Source organism: Oncorhynchus mykiss, chromosome 9, assembly GCF_057628025.1.
Source record: "Oncorhynchus mykiss isolate SJ-2025 chromosome 9, ASM5762802v1, whole genome shotgun sequence".
Taxonomy (NCBI): domain Eukaryota; kingdom Metazoa; phylum Chordata; class Actinopteri; order Salmoniformes; family Salmonidae; genus Oncorhynchus; species Oncorhynchus mykiss.
In genome coordinates, this window is record NC_143030.1 from 49,894,963 (window position 1) to 49,914,598 (window position 19,636).

At 43.9% G+C, this 19,636-nt stretch overlaps 1 protein-coding gene across 1 annotated transcript in view; it reads left to right on the forward strand.

Moving 5' to 3' along the window:
- prex1 (phosphatidylinositol-3,4,5-trisphosphate-dependent Rac exchange factor 1) overlaps window positions 1–16,094 on the forward strand; it is a 115,827-nt gene extending 99,733 nt beyond the window's left edge. Inside the window, exons 27-40 of the mRNA XM_036988120.2 lie at window positions 3,848–3,936; window positions 4,139–4,221; window positions 4,753–4,843; window positions 5,074–5,202; window positions 5,312–5,353; window positions 6,116–6,333; window positions 7,029–7,131; window positions 8,295–8,438; window positions 9,638–9,752; window positions 10,378–10,444; window positions 12,629–12,804; window positions 13,077–13,179; window positions 13,736–13,803; window positions 13,951–16,094. Coding sequence (XP_036844015.2) covers window positions 3,848–3,936; window positions 4,139–4,221; window positions 4,753–4,843; window positions 5,074–5,202; window positions 5,312–5,353; window positions 6,116–6,333; window positions 7,029–7,131; window positions 8,295–8,438; window positions 9,638–9,752; window positions 10,378–10,444; window positions 12,629–12,804; window positions 13,077–13,179; window positions 13,736–13,803; window positions 13,951–13,993 — 1,471 coding nt within the window. The 3' untranslated portion in view covers window positions 13,994–16,094. The remainder of the gene's footprint in view (window positions 1–3,847; window positions 3,937–4,138; window positions 4,222–4,752; window positions 4,844–5,073; window positions 5,203–5,311; window positions 5,354–6,115; window positions 6,334–7,028; window positions 7,132–8,294; window positions 8,439–9,637; window positions 9,753–10,377; window positions 10,445–12,628; window positions 12,805–13,076; window positions 13,180–13,735; window positions 13,804–13,950) is intronic.
- Window positions 16,095–19,636: the final 3,542 nt, after the last annotated feature.

The following is a 19,636-nucleotide window of genomic DNA, read 5'->3' on the forward strand; positions in this document are numbered from 1 at the left end:
AAGACACAACGATAGGTGGGGAGAGATGAAGTGAGCCAGACAAAACACAAAGGAGGAAGGATAGGGTAAGGTGAAGGTCAACAGCAAAAGGCTTGGGGAGAGTCTTGGAGAGGAAAATAGAGGGGCGAGGTCACCACAGTGAAAGACGGCGAGTGAAAGGAGGAGGAGAGGAATGAGCAGATGGATGGGTGGACGCAGACAGAGAAAGAGGTAATTGTACACCCACCACCAGTCTGGTTTGTTTGTCTCTTAGACAGTCAGTCTCGTCACATCTGGTGAGGGTGGGCCGCTCCAAACCTGCCACGAGATGCGACTAAATTTAGAACCCTCTCCCAGGAGAACTTGTGTGAGTGTGCACGAGTGCCTGAGTGTGACCGTGTGCGTGGAGGAGAGAGTCAAAGCCAAAGCCCTGGGTGTATTACGTAACGGTTGGCACTTCAGTCCCAGTTTGTCGGGAATCATCCAGCAGCCCATTTAGAGACACAATAAGACGCAAACAATGTCAGAGACAAGACTCTGACTCACTAAGAACTCCCTAACCCAGGGATGGGCAACTTTGATGGGGATGGGAGCCCAAAATGCTGAACTCATCATGAGGGGCCGCAGTTGCCCGTGGGTCTGGGTACCCACATGTGCGTAGCCCCCCCCCCCCCCCCCCCCCCACACACACACTGTGAGGAAAAACATTTTAGCAGCCCCCCTATTAACAGTGGAGAGAACATTTTTACATGATGGTGTTAATTTCCTCCAATTCTACACAATTTGCCATGGGCCGAGCAAATGTTGCAGTTTTAATGCAATTTGACACATTTTACCAATGGGCAAAGAGAAGATTTGGCCATTTTATAACACATTTCATGCAATTATACAAATTTTGCCATGGGGCAGAGAGGAAAATGTTCTGTTTTAAAGCTAATTTCATGCAATTCAACAAATGTTTCCATAGGGTGGAGATACATTTTTGCAAGATTTAATTAGACACAGCATGGCTGTGGACACCTGCTTGTAAAGTATGTGGACACCTGTTTGTCAAAGATCTCATTCCAAAATCATGGGCAATAATATGGAGTTGGTCCCCCTCCTTTGCTGCTATAGCCTCTACTCTTCTGTGAAGGCTTTCCACTAGATGTTGGAACATTTCTGGGTGGTCGACAAGATTGTTAGTGAGGTCGGGCAAGAATGTTTGGTGATTAGGCCTGGCTCTCAGTCAGCGTTTCAATTCATCCAAAGGTGTGCAATGGGGTTGGTGCAGTCAAATTCTGTGAGCTTGTGTAGCTTACTACTTTGCGGCTGAGCCATTGTTGCTTCTAGACATTTCCACTTCACAATAACAGCACTTACAGTTGACCCGGGCATAGCAGGGCAGAAATTTGACGGACTGACTTGTTGGAAAGGTGGCGCCCTATGACGGTGCCACGTTGAGTGTCACAGCTCTTCAGTAAGGCCATTCTACTGCCAATGTTTGTCTATGGAGATTGCATGGCTGTGTGCTCAATTTTATACCATTTTTTTTTTCCATCAATCTACAGACAATACCCCATAATGACAAAGCGAAAACAGGTTTTTAGAAATGTTTGCAAATTTATGAAAAATAAAAACAAGTTATTTATATAATTATTTAGACCCTTTGCTATGAGACTTGAAATTGAGCTCCGGTGCATCCCGTTTCCATTGATCATCCTTGAGTACACCTGTGGGTAAATTGAATTTATTGGACATGATTTGGAAAGGTACACACCTGTCCATATAAGGTCCCGCAGTTGACAGTGCATGTCAGAGCAAAAACCAAGCCATGGGGTCAAAATAATTATCCGTAGAGCTCCAAGACAGGATTGTGTCGAGGCACAGATCTGCGGAAGGGTACCGAAAAGCTTCTGCAGCATTGAAGGTCCCCAAGAACACAGTGGCCTCCATTCTTAAATGGAAGAAGTTCGGTGAAGAAGTTCTGATGGTCACTCTGACAGAGCTCTGGATTTCCTCTGTGGAGATGGGAGAACCTTCCAGAAGGACAAACATCTCTGCAACACTCCACCAATCAGGCCTTTATGGTAGGGTGGTCAGACAGAAGCCAGGCCTGTTTTGGAGTTTGCCTAAAGGACTCTCAGACCATGAGTAACAAGATTCTCTGGTCTGATGAAACTAAGATTGAACTTTTTGGCCTGAATGCTAAGCGTCATGTCTGGAGGAAACCTGGCACTGCTCATCCCTACAGTGAAGCATGGTGGTGGTAACATCATGCTGTGGGGATTCTTTTCAGCTGCAGAAACTGGGAATCTAGTCAGGGTCGAGGGAAAGATGAGCGGAGCAAAGTACAGAGAGATCCTTGATAAAAACCTGCTCCAGAGCACTTAGGACCTCATACTGGGGCGAAGGTTCACCTTCCAACAGGACAAGCACACAGCCAAGACAACACAGTGTGTTCGGGACAAGTCTCTGAATGTCCATGAGTGGCCCAGCCAGAGCCCGGACTTGAACTTTATTGAACATCTCTGGAGAGACCTGAAAATAGCTGTACACGATGCTCCACATCCAACCTGACAGCGCTTGAGAGGATCTGCATAGAAAAATGAGAGAAACTCCCCAAATACAGGTGTGCCAAGCTTGTAGTGTCATGCTGTCCAAGGTGCTGCGTAAAGGGTCTGAATACTTATGTAAATGTGATATTCCAGTGAATATATTTATTTTTGCAATGATTTTGAAAAACCTTTTTTTTTGCTTTGTCATTATGGGGTATTGTGTATAGATTGAAAAAATAACATTCACCCATTTTTAGAATAAGGCTGTAACGTCACAAAATATTAGTATTTATTATTTTTGTTTGTTTGTGGAAATTGACCTGAGGGCCTTCAAAAGGTGGGTGGCCCGCGGGTCGCCCCTCCCTGCATTATGCTGGCGTTGCATCCAGTTCACATTGTGGGCCTTCTTTTTGTTGCCGAGCTCGATGATTATAGGAACACAAAACAAAGTGATTATTGTAACGGGAAGCGCGATGACAATGCTACTTCTGTCTCCTTACATTCGTATGATTCAGCATTGACATCATAATGCCAAGACGTACACACACGACATTCACAAAGAGTAGCTGTGTAATCTGCAATTTGCAACACAGTAAATGGTCTCTGCGCTCACACTCATCATCTTTTTAAGACCTTCCGTTGAAAATATCCAGCAAAGCCATCCAAAGGCATTTTAGGCAAGATGAGACGCCTATCTAGCTATTAAAATGCATTGAAAACGTAGGGGTAATAGGAAGAGAATAAATCTTCAGCGTCAAAGGTGTAGTTCAGTGAAAGCACATATGTTTTTCCTTACCATAAGGACAAGGAGTGACAGCAATCCACTCTTTGGTTTTGTTAAACTAGCCACTGACTACAAATGGAAACACATTTCTAAATGTATATGTTTTTCGAACCCTTTAAGGCAAAACTATATGTTAAATCTTTTGGGATGGTGGAGGCATCGCCTTTAATGTTTAACTATCATTTGACTTCAACTTACCTGGTGTTTATTAATCAAATTATTGTTTGGCACACTGGTGTAGCCACACGTTACAACAGTTCGGTGGAATGCATTTTAGTCACGCCAATGAAGTAAGTTGATGTTGTTTGTGAGAAGCATTTGATTACTGCTTTCTCTGACTATATTTCAGACAGTCAGTCGGATTATTTGACTGGATAATTACAAGACAGACTCCACATTTGACTTGGTGTTTTTGTCTGTAGGGAACGAACTCTGGTTTGTTATTCAACTGTTTCTCTCTGTGTCTCTCTCTCTCTGTGTGTCTCTCGCTGTCTCTTTCTCTCTCTGTGTGTGTGTGTGTATGAACTCCTGTCTGTGTGTGTTGCAGTGAATGTAACAGTAACAGGGATTCTGTCCTGTCATACACAAGTGTGCGTAGCAACAGCTCTTACCTGGGGAGTGACGAGATGGGTTCAGGTAAGAAACAGTTCATGAAGACTAGACTAAGATGTTCATACCCCTCTAGCATTAAAGAAGCCACATTGGTTTGCCTTATGTGGGAAAATGTTCAGAATCTCCTTGTAAATGGTGTCCAGTTTATTCTTTATTTATTTTTCTTTCTTTCATCCGGTCTCTTTCTTTCCTTCTTTCTTTCTTTCTTTCCTTCTTTCTTTCTCAGGTGACGAGCTGCCCTGTGACATGAGGATTTCCTCAGACAAGCAGGACAAGCTGCATGGCTGTCTGGAGCACCTTTTCAACCAGGTGCAGCATCTCTACCACTATCCTCTGTGCAATCAGCTTCAATGGCTTTGCCAACCCACATCTCACTCTGTTTTTGTAAGCCATGCTTTTAATGGTTACCACGGTGTTATGTGTAATGTAAACACTGCTTGGCACTAATATCATACACCAACATGCGTACACACACTTACAGACGTTCTCTTTCTCTCACACACGTACTCACTCTCGCTTTCTCTCCCCCTCTCTCTCTCTCTCTCTCTCTCTCTCTCTCACACATACACACAGCTTTTCCATTAGCCTTCAGAAACATTTGGCACAGATCATGTTTATCGTAATCAGTAGTAGTAATCATCTGCAGTACTTTGTTTTGCAATCTCTTTGTCATCTTCCTCGCATCTCCTCTTACACATCTTATGCCCTTTGACCTCTCCCATACTCCCTGAGGGACACGGCCATTTTGGCTTCCGTCAATTACCCGGGGCCCCAGTTTCCTGTTGTTGTTGAGGGACTGAGGTCAGCCTCTGTCTGACTGGTTGTGACTGTCATCTGCAGGTGGATTCCATCAATAGCCTGCTCAAAGGGCCCGTCATGACCAAGGCCTGCGAGGAAACCAAGCACTTTCACCCCGACCACACTCAGCCAGGTGCCCGCCACATTTAGTGTGTCTGAGTGTGTAAGGTGTGCATGTTTGTTTAGAGAGAGAAAGAGACTTGTCTGGGTATCACTGAGAAATGAGTGTGTGTGTGTGTGTGAACAGATGTGTGTGTGTGTGTGTGTGTGTGTGTATAGATAGATATGAAATGGTGTTACACTGAAGAATTGTCCTAGAATTTTATATTGCTAATTCATTGACACATCATGTTTTCTGAACAGAGTTCCGTCACACTGAGGACTGGACGGTACGCTGTCGCTACATCATCCACAAAAACATCCAGGAGGACCCTTGGAACCTGCCCAGCTCCATCAAGACACTGGTGGAGAGCCTACAGAGATTTGTGGATGGTCAGTAGAAAACGCACACATGTAACACATGCATCGCACACACAAACACATAGCTACAGTAGAAACACATGCGTATCACTTAGGTAATAAAATCCAAATTTTTCTGTAGATGGGAAGAACCAGCTGCTTCTGGCCCTGCTCAAATGTACAGGTAAGCCTTATGTCAGCCTTGTGTGTGTGTGTGTGTGTGTGTGTTCCCTTTAAAGTGTGCTGTGCCATATGGCGGCTGTTAATGGTCCTGTCCTCATGAATGAGTCAGTGTGATAGAGCAGATTGTAAACCCCCTGGCTATGTTTGATTAGAGTTTACACACCACTCTGAGGACAGTCCGGTTGATGGTAAGAACGGTTGTCAAAAAGCCCGTCTACCGCCCGTTTCGTGCTCTTTCTTTCCCCTCTTTCTTTTACGCTTCCCACCTCTCTCTCTCTAGAATGTTCTTTTTCAATTTGCTCCATTCCTCTTGCCTCTCTTCCACCGGCCTATCGCTCACCTCTTTCCACTATTCTCCTCTGTGCTCCTCCCTCTAGTCACTTGGAAAATTACCTGTATAGTCTATCCCCTGCCTTCCATATTGTTTGTACGTTGCTGATTTTGTAAATGTCCTGTAATAAGTTAGTAAAGCAAATTTCTCTGAAAATAAAATGCTTATCTTATTTTCCCCTTCCTCCGAGTAGCGTAGCGGTCTCAGGCACTGCATTTCAGTGCTAGAGGCGTCACTACAGAACCTGGTTCGATTCCAGGCTGTATCACAACCGGCCGTGATTGGGAATCCCATAGGGCGGCGCACAATTGGCCCAGCGTCGTCCGGGTTAGGGTTTGGCCGGGGTAGGCCGTCATTGTAAATCAGAATTTGTTCTTAACTGACTTGCCTAGTTAAATAAAGGTTAAAAAATAATCCTCCTCCCTACCCCAGACACGGCTCTGCAGCTGCGGCGGGACGTGATTTTCTGCCAGAGTGCGGCGGGTGCCGTGTGCACTCTGGCCGAGCAGCTCCTGGCGGCACTGCGTGCCCGCTTCAACAACGCCGGCGAGTACGAGGAGGACAGCAAGGAGACGAGCCGCAAGTGGCTGGAACAGGCGGCCGCCATTGGCGTGCTGCTCAACTTCCAGGCCTCACTGGCGCCACACGTGGTAAGAGACGGCGACTGTAAAGCAGGGCTCCTCGACCTTGTTCCTGGAGAGCTACCATGTTGTAGGTTTTCGCTTCTACCCTGATCTAGCGCGCCTGGTTCTAATGGCTAGCTGGTTGATGAGCTGACTTGGGTCACAATAGTGGAGTTGTGCTTGATTTAAGTTTAACCAATAATATTAAACTATTTCATTTCTACTTGAACTTTTGTCTTACTCCGTTGAGGTCAAAATACCTGTTTTTCATAGATGTTTTATCTCCAGTAAAAAAAAAAAACATTTTTAAAAATACACATTAAAAACACAATTCAAAACAGCAATGTACCATAGGCACACGGGCACCAATGTAGAAATGTCTAGCCATCAAGGAATCACCAATAGAATAGTATAAGGGTGTAACTATAATGGCTCTGTACTGTGTTGATCCAGAAAGAAGGGTGCCATTGACTGTCTGAGTCCTCTTTCCACACTCCGCTGTCTCCAAAGGCCGCTAAGCTGAAACAGTGAGCCCTGGGCTCATATTCACTAAGAGTCTCAGAGTGCTGATCTAGGATCAGGTCCCCACTGTCCACACAATCGTCTTTATTAGGATCTAAAAGGAAAAACCGATTCTACATCAACACTCCTAATCTGAGACGCTTTGTGAATACTGCCCCTGGCCTGTTAGCTGAGCTCTTTGGTTTCTCTCTACCGTGTAGAAGGAGGAGAGGACGATGCTGGAGGATACCAAGGCGGCCCTGTTGGACCTGGACAAAGTCACTGTGTTCTTCCGCCAGCTGGAGGATGAATGCCTGGTCGCAAGTAAGTAGACCCTTTCCTATAGCAACCACATATTTTCTTAGCAACGGTGGCCAGTCAACGGAGTTGTCAGTGGTGATTACGTGTGGCGGTTGGAGACACAGACACACCTTGCATGTCAACCACAACAACGGGCTTTGTTACTGTAGACCCAGAGTTTTCACCCTCATACAATTGCAGCTTAATTTCGAATGAAACACCTCGGTCAAACCCAGCTTCGCTGAAAGACTTTCCAGTCTGTTCCTTTTCCAGAACCGCAGTATGGTGAGCTGAGATTGCTGCTCTAAGCACATCAGTTGCATTTCACATTCTGGGGGAGAAAGCCACGGATAAAACAGGGATGTACTATTCTAGGTTACTGCTCGGCAGTAAGCATAACTGTATACGCACACACACACACACCCCTTCCTCCCTCCTTCCTTTAAAAACCTTTTTACACTGAAATCGCTTTTTGGAAAACATGCCCACTTCAGCAGAATGGCGCGGCCGTTGCTTAGGCAGTCAGTCTGTTTGTGGCTGTGAGCTCGCCTGACAGTATTGATTTGATAAAAGGCTGTTCAGCAAGCAGAGAGGAAGGGTTCGTCTAAACCATCACACTCAATCCAAAAGGATTATGGGTAGATTTTCTTCAGGAGGCGATGCGCTGACCTCACAGGGGGTTGTGTTGTTCTTAGGGTTTCCCCCATAGCTTTGGATGGTGTTGGTGGGCCACTGAAGCAAGAATCCATACCAATGATGCCTATGTCTGATTAACTACCAACCCATCTAATGAAAAATGTAATGGATCGGTGGATGTTGCCAAGTATAGAACGCCGAGTACTAATGTTGTATTTGTGTAACAGGATTTAAATGCAACATTCTGATCGCTGTTATCTGTAAGTAAAACCGTCGTGCTACGTCAATCAGTGGTCCAGTGTGTACTAGTCACCTCATGCCTAAGTGAAGGGAAAAGCAACCAGGGCCCGTATTTATCAAGCGTCTAAGAGTAGGTGTGCTGATCTCGGATCAGCTCCTCCCTGTCCATAATAATCTGCTTCTGTTATGATCTGAAGGGCCAAACTGATCAGCGCTCTGCCTTTTTAGACGGTTAATAAATACAGCCACAGAACTCTATGAACTCATTTAACATTAAGCCAAACTAAGCAGTGTTGTGTTGTGTTCCCCAGACACGCCGGTGTGTTACCACGTGGAGGGCAGCCGGCAGGCCCTAAAGGTCACCCTGTATCTGGACAGCTGCCACTTCAGTGAGCTCCCCACTCGCTTGCAGAACGGGGGCAGCCTCAAACTGCACACCGTGCTCTTCACCAGGGGTGAGTAGGAACAGAACAGCCCTCTAGTCTACCTCCACGCAAAGGTGGCTGAACTCAATTGAGTCGACTCGAGTCAAATCATCAACCAATCAAAGTTTGCTGAGTTGAGTCGAATCATCATTGACTCAAAGTTAGCTGAATTCATATGAATCACAGTTCACTGAATTGAGTCGAGTCAAGTCAATTGGCATTGGATGGAATTTGATGAAATGCACTAAGCAAACATTAAGGAAATATGTTGCAGGTTCACAAATACACAGATCTTCACAATGTAGAGGCATTTACCCTATCAATTTGCAATAATCTTGACTATGCACACAGTGTTGCAGATGTATGGAACAATTTCTTCATTTATTCACCTGTAACATTCCCGGAGAAGTCCTGCCAACCTCTCGGTCTACACTATGATCATGTCTGCATCCCAAATGTGCACAAAAGTAATCTATCGAAAAATGGATTAGGGGGCTGTTTGGGATTTAGCCCCATATATCTATAATAATTTACAGTACATTAACAGAGGGCATTGAATCAGTATCTCTTAATCTCCTAACTGATTAGGTGCTAAATGTTCTAGTGAAAATGCCAGCGTGAAAGTGGCTATAGAGTTTCACAAACAAAATACTAATTCTACAGGATTTGCTATATACAGTACATTGTCGTAACTACCATTTGAGTGACGGACTGTGTAAGTCTAACCGGGAAATGTATTCTGTGCTTATCTAGCCGCTCCCCCTCTTCTTTCACTGCGGCGCTCTTTCGACCTGCACCGGGTCAGCAAGTGGCTGGAATAATGCTTGATTCCCTGTGCTAGGGAACCATTCATTTTCCATACACGTGCCAATTGGGACAATAACCCTGTAGGGAAGGCTCACGTTGTTAAGTGGCTGCCTCAAAGAAGAAGCCTGTGATGAAATGTAATACCGTACTGCAGTCAGAGAACTAGGAATAAACGGGCTGTTAGCGCCACCTATAGGTCGCTTCTATGGAATACAGTTGTTGAATTGAATACAGATTCACTTGTCAGAGACGGACTTTGGTAGAGCTGTCACTTTTAGATGTGAAGTGTTATCGATGTATAGGTCACAATGTGGTTACTTGTCCCACATACACGCAAACCTGCTGAGCGCAGGTCATAGAATGGATGTATGTGTGGGTGGGTGTACTGTGTTGTTAATGTGTTACCTCTGTCCCATGGTCAGCCCTGGAGAGGCCAGAGGGAGTGTCCCAACAGGACTGCGTGTCCATGGAGGAGTTCCAGCAGCGTACCAACGCCGTCTCACTCGAGAAGGTTAAAGCCTACTACCGAAAACTCAGGTAGAAATCGACACACGTTATATACAGTCATATTCATTGTACTACCCACTGACATAGTCAAACCCAGGTAATATGTATTGTACTACCCACTGACATAGTCAAACCCAGGTAATATGTATTGTACTACCCACTGACATAGTCAAACCCAGGTAATATGTATTGTACTACCCACTGACATAGTCAAACCCAGGTAATATGTATTGTACTACCCACTGACATAGTCAAACCCAGGTAATATGTATTGTACTACCCACTGACATAGTCAAACCCAGGTAATATGTATTGTACTACCCACTGACATAGTCAAACCCAGGTAATATGTATTGTACTACCCACTGACATAGTCAAACCCAGATAATATGTATTGTACTACCCACTGACATAGTCAAACCCAGGTAATATGTATTGTACTACCCACTGACATAGTCAAACCCAGGTAATATGTATTGTACTACCCACCACTGTATTGAACTACTTTATTCCTATGCTGATTAGTTTGGCTACTGTATTAGCTGTAGAAATGGACTTTTGTCTGAAGTTTTTAACAGAGTAAATAGAATATCAACAGGTCAATTCATTGGTCAATTGCGTTCATATTGAATAATAACTCATTGTGTTCTAACAGGGCTTTTTACCTGGAGAAGTCAAATCTACCCACTGACTCTAACACCACGGCTATGAAGATAGACCAGGTGAACAGAAATCAAGATGGCTCTCTGTTTACAAACGAGCTCGGGGGCAGTACTTAAATACAGTGCCTTGCGAAAGTATTCGGCCCCCTTGAACTTTGCGACCTTTTGCCACATTTCAGGCTTCAAACATAAAGATATAAAACTGTATTTTTTTTGTGAAGAATCAACAACAAGTGGGACACAATCATGAACTGGAACGACATTTATTGGACATTTCAAACTTTTTTAACAAATCAAAAACTGAAAAATTGGGCGTGCAAAATTATTCAGCCCCTTTACTTTCAGTGCAGCAAACTCTCTCCAGAAGTTCAGTGAGGATCTCTGAATGATCCAATGTTGACCTAAATGACTAATGATGATAAATACAATCCACCTGTGTGTAATCAAGTCTCCGTATAAATGCACCTGCACTGTGATAGTCTCAGAGGTCCGTTAAAAGCGCAGAGAGCATCATGAAGAACAAGGAACACACCAGGCAGGTCCGAGATACTGTTGTGAAGAAGTTTAAAGCCGGATTTGGATACAAAAAGATTTCCCAAGCTTTAAACATCCCAAGGAGCACTGTGCAAGCGATAATATTGAAATGGAAGGAGTATCAGACCACTGCAAATCTACCAAGACCTGGCCGTCCCTCTAAACTTTCAGCTCATACAAGGAGAAGACTGATCAGAGATGCAGCCAAGAGGCCCATGATCACTCTGGATGAACTGCAGAGATCTACAGCTGAGGTGGGAGACTCTGTCCATAGGACAACAATCAGTCGTATATTGCACAAATCTGGCCTTTATGGAAGAGTGGCAAGAAGAAAGCCATTTCTTAAAGATATCCATAAAAAGTGTTGTTTAAAGTTTGCCACAAGCCACCTGGGAGACACACCAAACATGTGGAAGAAGGTGCTCTGGTCAGATGAAACCAAAATTGAACTTTTTGGCAACAATGCAAAACGTTATGTTTGGCGTAAAAGCAACACAGCTGAACACACCATCCCCACTGTCAAACATGGTGGTGGCAGCATCATGGTTTGGGCCTGCTTTTCTTCAGCAGGGACAGGGAAGATGGTTAAAATTGATGGGAAGATGGATGGAGCCAAATACAGGACCATTCTGGAAGAAAACCTGATGGAGTCTGCAAAATACCTGAGACTGGGACGGGGATTTGTCTTCCAACAAGACAATGATCCAAAACATAAAGCAAAATCTACAATGGAATGGTTCAAAAATAAACATATTCAGGTGTTAGAATGGCCAAGTCAAAGTCCAGACCTGAATCCAATCAAGAATCTGTGGAAAGAACTGAAAACTGCTGTTCACATATGCTCTCCATCCAACCTCACTGAGCTCGAGCTGTTTTGCAAGGAGGAATGGTAAAAAATGTCAGTCTCTCGATGTGCAAAACTGATAGAGACATACCTCAAGCGACTTACAGCTGTAATCGCAGCAAAAGGTGGCGCTACAAAGTATTAACTTAAGGGGGCTGAATAATTTTGCACACCCAATTTTTCAGTTTTTGATTTGTTAAAAAAGTTTGAAATATCCAATAAATGTTGTTCCACTTCATGAATGTGTCCCACTTGTTGTTGATTCTTCACAAAAAAATACAGTTTTATATCTTTATGTTTGAAGCCTGAAATGTGGCAAAAGGTCGCAAAGTTCAAGGGGGCCGAATACTTTCGCAAGGCACTGTATATATTTTTATTTTTTATGTTTACCCCCTATTTCTCCCCAATTTTGGGGTTCCGTATGGACTCGGGAGAGGTGAAGGTTGAGAGCTGTGCGTCCTCCGAAACACAACCCAACCAAGCCGCACTGCTTCTTGACACAATGCCCACTTAACCCAGAAGCCAGCCACACCAATGTGTCGGAGAAAACACCGTACACCTTGCGACCGTGTCAGTGTGCGCTGCACCCAGCCTGTGGCGATGTGACAAGGACATCCCTGCCGTCCAAACCCTCTCCTAACCCGGACGACGCTGGGCCAATTGTGCGCCGCCCCATGGGTCTCCCGGTCAACGCTGGCTGCAAAAGAGCCTGGATTCAAACCCAGAATCTGTAGTGGCACAGCTAAAACTGCGATGCAGTGCCTTAGACCGCTGCGCCACTCGGGAGGCCCAGGGGCAGTACTTTTGAAAGGAAAGTTGGAGTACACCTTTAAGATTTTAACCCCTAAACCTCTGTCCCCCCCCAGCTCCTACGACCCCTTAACACCCTGGACGACCTATGTCGCCTGATGCACTCGTACCTGAATGTGCGTCCCAACGCAGCGGGCCACCTGTCGGGCGTCAGCGTGCTGTGTGTGTCCTCGGAGCTGTGCAACCGCCTGGGCGCCTGCCACATCACCATGTGTGCCACCGGCATGCAAAGGTCAGTCGTTTGAACTTGAAAGTGACACATAAGGGCTGACAGTTTACGTGTCAGCTTGAGCAAACACTCATGAATGTCTATGCATTGCTGTGTCAGATGTATTGCTTAAACATGCATTATGCAATGTATGCCTTACCCACCTCAAAATGGTGTATTTTCAACCCCTTCTCCTATTAGCCTCCACACAGCAGCCTTTACATAACACTGTTCTCGCATGACACATAGTTAAAAGACCGTTGACCTACTAACCTCTGACCTTTTGTGTTGAGTAGGTGCACCCTGAGCGTGACCCTGGAGCAGGCCATGATCCTGGCGCGGAACCACAGCCTCATGCCCCGCTGCATCATGCAGACCATGGACATCATGCGGAAACAGGTGCCCTGAACACACCCATCAGCACTTTACATCCTTAGCAACAGATCTTGGACCTGGGTCGTATTCATTAGGGCACACCGTAACAAAACATTTTGCAATGGAAACCGAATGTTTCTTATAGGACAAATTCAGGTAGTCCCTCCATGTTTCAGTCCGTTTTCTTCCGTTTGGTGCATAATAATTACAACACAGATCTCTCTATCACCTTTGTTAATATTTAATGGAAACTGAACATGAAAGGAGGCAACTTCCACCTACTGTATACCAAAGCCTTACCAAGCAGTACCGAAGTGGCAAACAAGACTTCACTTTTAACCTTGGTTCATTCTAAAACATTCACTACATATGATGCAGTGGAACGGGTACATTTAGTTTACACAGTTGTTTTTCACCAATAAGTGTGGGTCGCTCTTAACCTAAAGGCATTAAGTAGGAATACAACTTTAGGTACACTGTCTGAGCAGATAGATGATTTGGGTACAGGAGCTAGAACTACGTGGGCACTTGTCCTCAGTGTAAATATGTCAACATTGTCTCACCCTCTCTTCTCTGATAGGGCACCAGGGTAGAGATCTCGGCTAAAAACCTCAAAGTGATGGATCAGATGCCACCCACAGCCCCAAGGTACAGACAATAGTTCCAAAGTAGTTTGAAAGTACTAACCTGGTTCCAGGTCTGTTTGTGCTGTTGGATTCGACAGCACAAACAGGTCTGGATGCAGGCTACGCTAAGTCCAGAACTTCATTTCTTATTTTTCATCCTTTCCCACAGGCTCTTCAAGTTGTGTCTACCACCCCAAGACGGAGATCTATAAAAGAAAGGGGTGCTGTGTTTTTATTCCTAGTAGAGCAATTTATTTTGTATTAGCGATATACTGAAGCCTCGGTGACTAGAGATCATGGATGAATGGGTAAGGTAGAATGGGGGAGGAGGGAGAACAGGGAGCTCTCTGCTCTCCTCTCCCATCCAGGAGTCATAGACACAAGTGTGGTACCCCCCCCAACCATGTCCCCGAATGGAACATTCCAGCACAGGAACATCAAGTGTCTGGATCCCACAGGGTCCGTGGTGTCCTGTATAGCCCCCCCCCCCCCCCCCCTCTCTGTGACATGAGACTGCTGTCACTGACCTGGCAACCCGTCACTAACCTGGTAATTCATTGCTGGGAATCTAGAGAGGAGTGTGGGAATGGTGACATCAGACAAGACATGACCTAACAAAAATATGTCCGCCACCACGACAATGCTCACACCGGGCTATTATCAACTGGATTAACGCAAAAACCGCTTGTAGCAGACATTCTTCTTTATCCACTTTGCCTTGGACTGCAACGCCAGTGTGTGGTATCTTCGTCAGACAGCATGTCTGGTATTGCAGCTAGGAACAGAAGGCACTGCATCAAGGAGGAGAGAAGGGTGAAATGATAGGGATGGATGGAAAGATGGATGGTAATGGGCTGCCCTTTGCCTTAGCCCCCCTTGCATGCGGCGAATGTGCAATTACTGTAGGCTAGTGTGAGTACTGTATTACTGCACTATGACGCATAGTGATTTATTGTATTACTCAATAATATCAGGTATTCAAGAATTGAAAGCATTCCAGCCTACGCATCATGCAGTATTTAATGGAGCAATGGCATGCCATGTTTTGATTTTTTTTTAAACTCCTTATCTATTTTTTTATGTTTTGATTTTGTCTTTGTTATTTCCTCGGGAGTTTGATGTGTTGACAAGTGTTAAAATGCAGGGAGTTTTGTTAAAAATGAATAGGAAGGGGAGTTTTAATCTGAGTCGGGGAAACAAGCTAACTTTATCTAATCTCAAGAGTTTTTTTGTGTTTTCCAATCTGCATCCCGAGTCAACAGGTTGGCATTTTTTAAGCCTTTTAAAGTATTAATATATATTCAGTAATATTAATAGTGGGAGATTGCCTCCTGTTGACCCAGCCAACTCACAAGACCTCTTTGCGATTTGATTTTAATGTTTCGATATTTAAATGAGCACACGGATTCATCTAATTACTCTGAAGTGTTAGCACAAAGTACTGTAAACTGTCCCGAGGATGATGACAACAAAGGGATCAGTGAAGTTAACTCTTGATAAACAGTAGCATTATTTTATTGAAGATGTTATATTTCTTGTATATACTTACTGTAACCAATGTCTCTGTCAGAGAAAATAGAATATGGTCTATATCTATGCCATTGGCAGCAGAGTTAATGCTATAATTTAAATGTGATTATTTTTATGGACATAATATAGTATGTAAAATGTTTGAACTTTTGGGGGTATTCATATTGTACATTTGGACAGGGACGGATTTTGGTGTCGAGGTATATATCCACACTGACGACGTTGTTGACCGTTAAAATGGCTCCACTTTCGTTTTTAGCTTGGTTTGTATCTGTGTCTAGATGCTGCACTCTGACTAGTTGCTCAGTCCTTGTTATTTATTTAGAAGCTCTTGTCAGGTCCCAGTTGAGGGTCATGTTCATTAGGCACCAAATGTGTAAAAAATGTGGCACCCAATGTTGAAGAAAAAAAAAAAAGTAAAACAGGAAGGGACTACCTGGACTTGTCCAATTCGAAATGCTTACTTTTGTTTTCTGTTGCAAAACATTTATTTTTGTATGTTTTCCGAACACACCCAGGTTTAAATTCTCTTTGCAGCCTCTGGTGTTGGCATAGCTGTCATTAAGTGATCAATTGATAAATTGTTCCACTCTTACCAGGTCACCTATTGATAGAAATGTAACATTTACTTGTTTTAATTTCTCATCGCTGTACATACTTTATTTGCAATTTTATGTTGCCTGAAAATAATTGTACAAATACGTTTTTGAATATTTCTTTCTAAAAATACCATTTGTAAATTGAATTTTAACAAGCTAGTAAAATAAAATGCTATTCACAAAACATTGTTGAATTCTAAGAAGTATTGAGGTACCCATACAGTTTCTTAATTCCAGGTAAATACATTGATACTAATTATGACTGTAAAAATACGTGTTACCCCAAATTGTGATCCACCTTTCTGTTAAGCTGACTTTTTTTCTTAGGGGACCCTCCCAAGAACACCTTCAGGCTCCATAATCATGGAGTCCACCACTTATTGCATTTAATCCAGTTGTGTGAGTGAAGGTCCATCATTGGCTAATAGGCCAGGCGTATGTGGTGGTTTTGTAGTGGGTGCACAATGGTGGTTGTGGTTGATTGTGTTCTAATTCATAGTCTGTGGTCTCACCCTGGTCATTATGATGATGATATGGAAATATAGACACGTACCCACAGAGACACCATTACATCTTCACTCTTGCATATGTGTAAGATTCTGTTTTGGATCAATCATGTCAGCCCTCTCGAATGATGTGAAATGAAAACACTGATGCCATGTTGGGTTGCTTTGTACGGTCATGGCCAAAAGTTTTGAGAATGACACAAATATTAATTTTCACAAAGTCTGCTGCCTCAGTGTCTAGGTATTTTTTTTTAGATGTTACTATAGAATACTGAAGTATAATTACAAGCATTTCATAAGTGTTGAAGGCTTTTATTGACAATTACATGAAGTTGATGCAAAGAGTCAATATTTGCAGTGTTGACCCTTCTTTTTCAAGACCTCTGCAATCCGCCATGGCATGCTGTCATTGAACTTCTGGGCCACATCCTGACTGATGGCAGCCCATTTTTGCATAATCAATTCTTGGAGTTTCTCAGAATTTGTGGGTTTTTGTTTGTTCACCCGCCTCTTGAGGATTGACCACAAGTTCTCAATGGAATTAAGATCTGGGGAGTTTCCTGGCCATACCCCAAATATCGGTCTTTTGTTCCCCGAGCCACTTAGTTATCACTTTTTCCTTATGGCAAGGTGCTCCATCATGCTGGAAAAGGCATTGTTCGTCACCAAACTGTTCCTGGATGGTTGGGAGAAGTTGCGCCCGGAGGATGTGTTGGTACCATTCTTTATTCATGACTGTGTTCTTAGACAAAATTGTGAGTGAGCCCACTCCCTTTGGCTGAGAAGCAACCCCACACATGAATGGTCTTAAGATGCTTTACTGTTGGCATGACACAGGACTGATGGTAGCGCTCACCTCGTCTTCTCCGGACAAGCTTTTTTCCGGATGCCCCAAACATTCGGAAAGGGGATTCGTCAGAGAAAATGACTTTACCCCAGTCCTCAGCAGTCCAATCCTTGTACCTTTTGCAGAATATCAGTCTGTCCCTGATGTTTTTCCTGGAGAGAAGTGACTTCTTTGCTGCCCTTCTTGACACCAGGCCATCCTCCAAAAGCCTTCGCCTCACTGTACGTGCAGATGCGCTCACACCTGCCTGCTGCCATTCCTGAGCAAGCTCTACTGGTGGTGCCCCGATCCCGCAGCTGAATCAACTTTAGGAGACGGTCCTGACGCTAGCTGGACTTTCTTGGGCACCCTGAATTCTTCTTCACAACAATTGAACCGCTCTCCTTGAAGTTCTTGATGATCCGATAAATGGTTGATTTAGGTGCAATCTTACTGGCAGCAATGATTCCAAGCACCGCCCTCCTTGGACCACCCACCACCCTCCTTGGAACAATGATTCCAAGCACCACCCACCACCCTCCTTGGAACAATGATTCCAAGCACCACCCTCCTTTTGAAGCTTCCAGTCTGTTATTCAAACTCAGAATTAGCATGACAGTGATCTCCAGCCTTGTCCTCGTCAACACTCACGCCTGTGTTAATGAGAGAATCACTGACATGATGTCAGCTGGTCCTTTTGTGGCAGGGCTGAAATGCAGTGGAAAGTTTTTTTGGGGATTCAGTTAATTTGCATGGCAAAGAGGGACTTTACAATTAATTGCAATTCATCTAATCACTCTTCATAACGTTCTGGAGTATATGCACATTTCCATCATACAAACTGAGGCAGCAGACTTTGAAAATTAATATTTGTGTCTTTCTCAACTTTTGGCCACGACTGTACATTGATTTTACACAGCCGTTTTCTATCTGAGGGAAGTCTAATTGCTCTCTGTCCAACTGCCCCTATCACCACTTCAACCATTAGGCCTGTCTCTAGAGGGCTTCCAGTCTTCCATACAGGGGCCCTCCAAGACTTACCTTAATAAGATATTCAGGGAGGGAGCCTTACTGCTGTAGCATGTATACTTTACTCTCAATCCCAACTGTGAACATGTTAGGGAAGCAACATACAGGATGATTAGGTTTGTTTCTATTTTCTTGACTAAGGAAGACTTTGCATTACCTGTGTGCAAGATATTATGAAAGCCTGAGGCTATGCTCTACCCTGTCATAACTTGAAGGGAGTGTTGACTGAGGAGCAATACTTGAATGATGGCAAAGAGGGATATTGGAATGAATCCTTTTAGAATTTCTTAACAATCCATTGAGGCCTCTGTATTTGCATACATGAATCTTGTTTACAACTTAGACTTTAAATGAGCAAGTTCTAAGGTCATCCTAAACCATCCATTTGCCAGTTATTCCACTCACAATGGCGTTCTTACAGACAGAATTACTCCTCAGTTACATCAGCTGTCCGGGTTGCTGGTCTCAGACGATCCCGCAGGTGAAGAATGCCAGATGTGGAGGTCCTGGGCTGGCGTGGTTGCACGTGATCTGTGATTGTGAGGCATGTTGGACGTAATGCCAAATTCTCTAAAACAACGTTGGAGGCGGCTTATGTTAGAGAAATGAACATTAAATTCTCTAGCAACAGCTCTGGTGGATATTCCTGCACTCAGCATGCCAATTGCCCAAGCCCCCAACTTGAGACATCTGTGGCGTTGTGTGACTAAACTGCACATTTTAGAGTGGCCTTTTATTGTGTGGCATATCAATAAGCTGAACAATCAGATATATTTATAAAGCCCTTTTTACGTCAGCCCGAAGTTACAAAGTGCTATACAGAAACCCAGCCTAAAACCCCAAACAGCAAGCAATGCAGATGTAGAAGCACAGTGTCTAGAAAAAACTCCCTAGAAATGCAGGAACCTAAGAAGAAATCTCGAGAGGAATGAGGCCCTGATGGCCAGTCCTGATTTTAAACGGCATGATCATTACACAGGTACACCTCGTGCTGGGGAAAATAAAAGACCACTCTAAAATGTGCAGTTTTGTTACACAACGCAATGCAACAGATGTCTCAAGGAGCACCTGTGTAATGATCATGCTATTTAATCAGCTTTTTGATATGCCACACCTGTCAAGTGGATGGATTATCTTGGCAAAGGAGAAATGCTCACTAACAGGGATGTAAACAAATCTCTGCACAAAATTTGAGAGCAATAAGCTTTTTTTGTTTATGGAAAATTGAGGATGTTTTATTTCAGCTGATGAAACATGGGGCCAACACTTTACATGTTGCATTTATATTTTTGTTAAGTATATACATTTTTTATATCATTTAGCTTAGGCCTACGTGTATAGATTGTTAAATATTTAAAGCGCATT